The sequence below is a fragment of the Anneissia japonica genome, unplaced genomic scaffold (genome assembly GCF_011630105.1).
Source record: "Anneissia japonica isolate Jap-2015-1 unplaced genomic scaffold, ASM1163010v1 scaffold287722_len911783_cov160, whole genome shotgun sequence".
Lineage (NCBI taxonomy): Eukaryota > Metazoa > Echinodermata > Crinoidea > Comatulida > Comatulidae > Anneissia > Anneissia japonica.
In genome coordinates this window covers 395115-397728 of record NW_022711579.1, presented here as the reverse complement: position 1 = coordinate 397728, position 2614 = coordinate 395115, and the positions used below count along the sequence as shown (strand labels likewise).

The 2614-nt window shown below is 33.3% G+C and overlaps 1 protein-coding gene across 2 annotated transcripts in view; it reads left to right on the top strand.

Moving 5' to 3' along the window:
* LOC117107538 overlaps positions 1-1575 on the top strand; it is an 8429-nt gene extending 6854 nt beyond the window's left edge. For both annotated transcript variants that reach the window (XM_033249240.1, XM_033249239.1), the window contains exon 2: positions 273-1575. In XM_033249240.1, coding sequence (XP_033105131.1) covers positions 280-939 — 660 coding nt within the window. In that variant the 5' untranslated portion in view covers positions 273-279 and the 3' untranslated portion in view covers positions 940-1575. The remainder of the gene's footprint in view (positions 1-272) is intronic.
* Positions 1576-2614: the final 1039 nt, after the last annotated feature.

The following is a 2614-nucleotide window of genomic DNA, read 5'->3' as shown; positions in this document are numbered from 1 at the left end:
TGTTATATATATATATATATATATATATATATATAAAAGATAATCTTCTTTTACAAAATAATGGTTAACATAATAAAACACAAAGGTGGAATTTGCTGAGTGCAATTGTTTAGCACAACAATTGGTCGATGTATTCTCTGCCAGAATGTTGGAAGTAACAAAGTGTTAACCTTGTCGATATAGTGAGTGGGATAATACTTTAAGCCAAAAAATATTACCGGTACTTTTTTTTAAAAATTGTATCTCACTTATCATTTCTATTATTCTTATAGTGTCGCAATGCCTACGTTTATATCAACAATCGGAGTCTTAGGAATAATTCTTGCAATTGTCGTCATCCTAGTCATATTAATAATATTTACAAGATGGTTCTCGGGACATCTTCATGAATGTATTATTCAACGTAGAACTAAGAGAGAACAAAGATTGCAATCATTCAGAAACCGACCTGTGAATTTCGAACTTGAGTTAGGTCCATTTTTTGTATCAGATTTAAATCAGTGTTCATGTTCACCAATAGCACATTTAGAACACGATAATTTTGCGCTTGATCCCGTGCTCTATTTATCACCGCCATCTTATGCAGACCGTAACGCCGATGGTATTATAGACCCGCCAGTATTGACTGACGAAATTATTCTTCGACCGGATCCTGAAACAATGGTAGTTGGTCACGAGGACTTTCAATCGCTTAACAATCAAGCGTCGTTATCACAGATGGCAACGCGGGACAGGACTCGGGACATAGTGGAACCTCCTACTTCACCAGGCGATCCTTATTTTAATGACGATCAAATTCGAGAGGAGTTAGTTGTAGGACCTGGACCACCACCCCCCTACACCCCTCCCGGTGTACCAGCGCCTCCTCATGAGACCCATACTACGACAGCTATACCACCTAGTTATGAACAATCACTTGATCACACAGTTTTATGTTAAGAAACGAATGACACAGATAACCCATATCCGCAACTACAGTTCGCCCTCCAATTGAAAACACCCTTGGGACCTGAAAATTTGGGGTGGTCTCGGGATTGCTCTCCAATTAGAGGGCTAGCTTTGTGTTAAAAAGGTTGAAGATTGTTATTTAGGTCTTTGGAAAAGTGGTCTCGCATTAGAGGGTCCCGGAATTAGAGGGGCCTAGAATTGGAGGGTGCACTGTATTTCAAAATTTTAATCTGCTGTTGTCTTGGCAACCTCAGCAAAATAATGATAAAGAAAATGTTAATGCTATACATAATTAAATATTTAGTTCCATTGATTCAAATCTAGTAGAGTATGGCTTTTGTCTAGAGTCAAATTTGCAATGTAAAAGCATAATTGGCTAATATCTAACCATTGGGAAAGCTTATTGACTATCAATCATTGTATCAATCATTGTAATTTTATGTTGTTATATAAACACGAGAGTATGTGTAAAAATTGCAGGTTCGATACCATGCGTGTATAAATAACAATTGTGTATATCAATGGAGAATGTATTTTTATATTATATCTAATTAGGCCTATATTATGTATATATATATATATATATATATATATATATAATATAAATCATCAAAGGTACATATACAGTGTTTAATAAGGACATGATGGAACATCGTAGGCTACCCTGTAGCTTTTCAACAGTGTTAACGGCTAACTTCCTTCATGTATAAGAGACAGCTACGACAGCTATACCACCTAGTTATGAACAATCACCTTTATATATACGGTATATATTATATATACGGTATACATATATAGATAATAATAAATGAAGACAAATGTGTGTCCAATGGGAAAATCCAAGAGGTACCACTTGGCCGTATAGTTTAGTGGTAGAGTACTAATATTTGAAAGTTGTGATCTGCTGTTGTCATGGCAACGTCAGAAAACATTGATAATTACAGAAAATATAGATGCTATAAATAATTAAATATTTAGTTCCATTTATTTAACTTTAGTATAGTATGGCCTTTGTCTAGACGTACCTTACCACTCTTCTCAGAATAGTTCAACTTCAAAGCGCATTGAATGATCATTTGGTAGATAGATATTTGGGCTGATTGGATAAATTTTGAAAAAAAAAATCAAATTTACAATGTGAAATACGCATAATTTTCTAATAGGCCTATCTGAACTTTGAGAAAGCTTACTGACTTTTCTAAAAATTAATTTTTATCAATCATTTGTAATTTTATGTTGTTGTATATAAACATGATGTGTAAAAATTGCAAGGTCGGTACAGTGCGTGTATATAATTAACAACACGTGTATATCAATGCAGAATTTATTATTATATTATATTATATTTAATTATATTATATATATATATATGTATCAGGGAACAGTTAAATTTAACTGTTCTCTGATATGTATAAATATATTATATAATTATGGTATACAATAGATAATAATAAATGGGGACAAATGTTTTTTCTCAAATATTCAATCTTTAATCACCAGTGGAGGTTTATCTCCATACCTAAGTTACTTTCTTGTGAATTACGATTTTTTATTGAGTATTACGCAATACTTTGAGAAAAAACGTGTCCCAATAGGAAAATCCAAGGGTGTATACCACTTGGCCTCATAGCTTAGTTAGTAGAGTACCGTATTCGAACGGTAATAC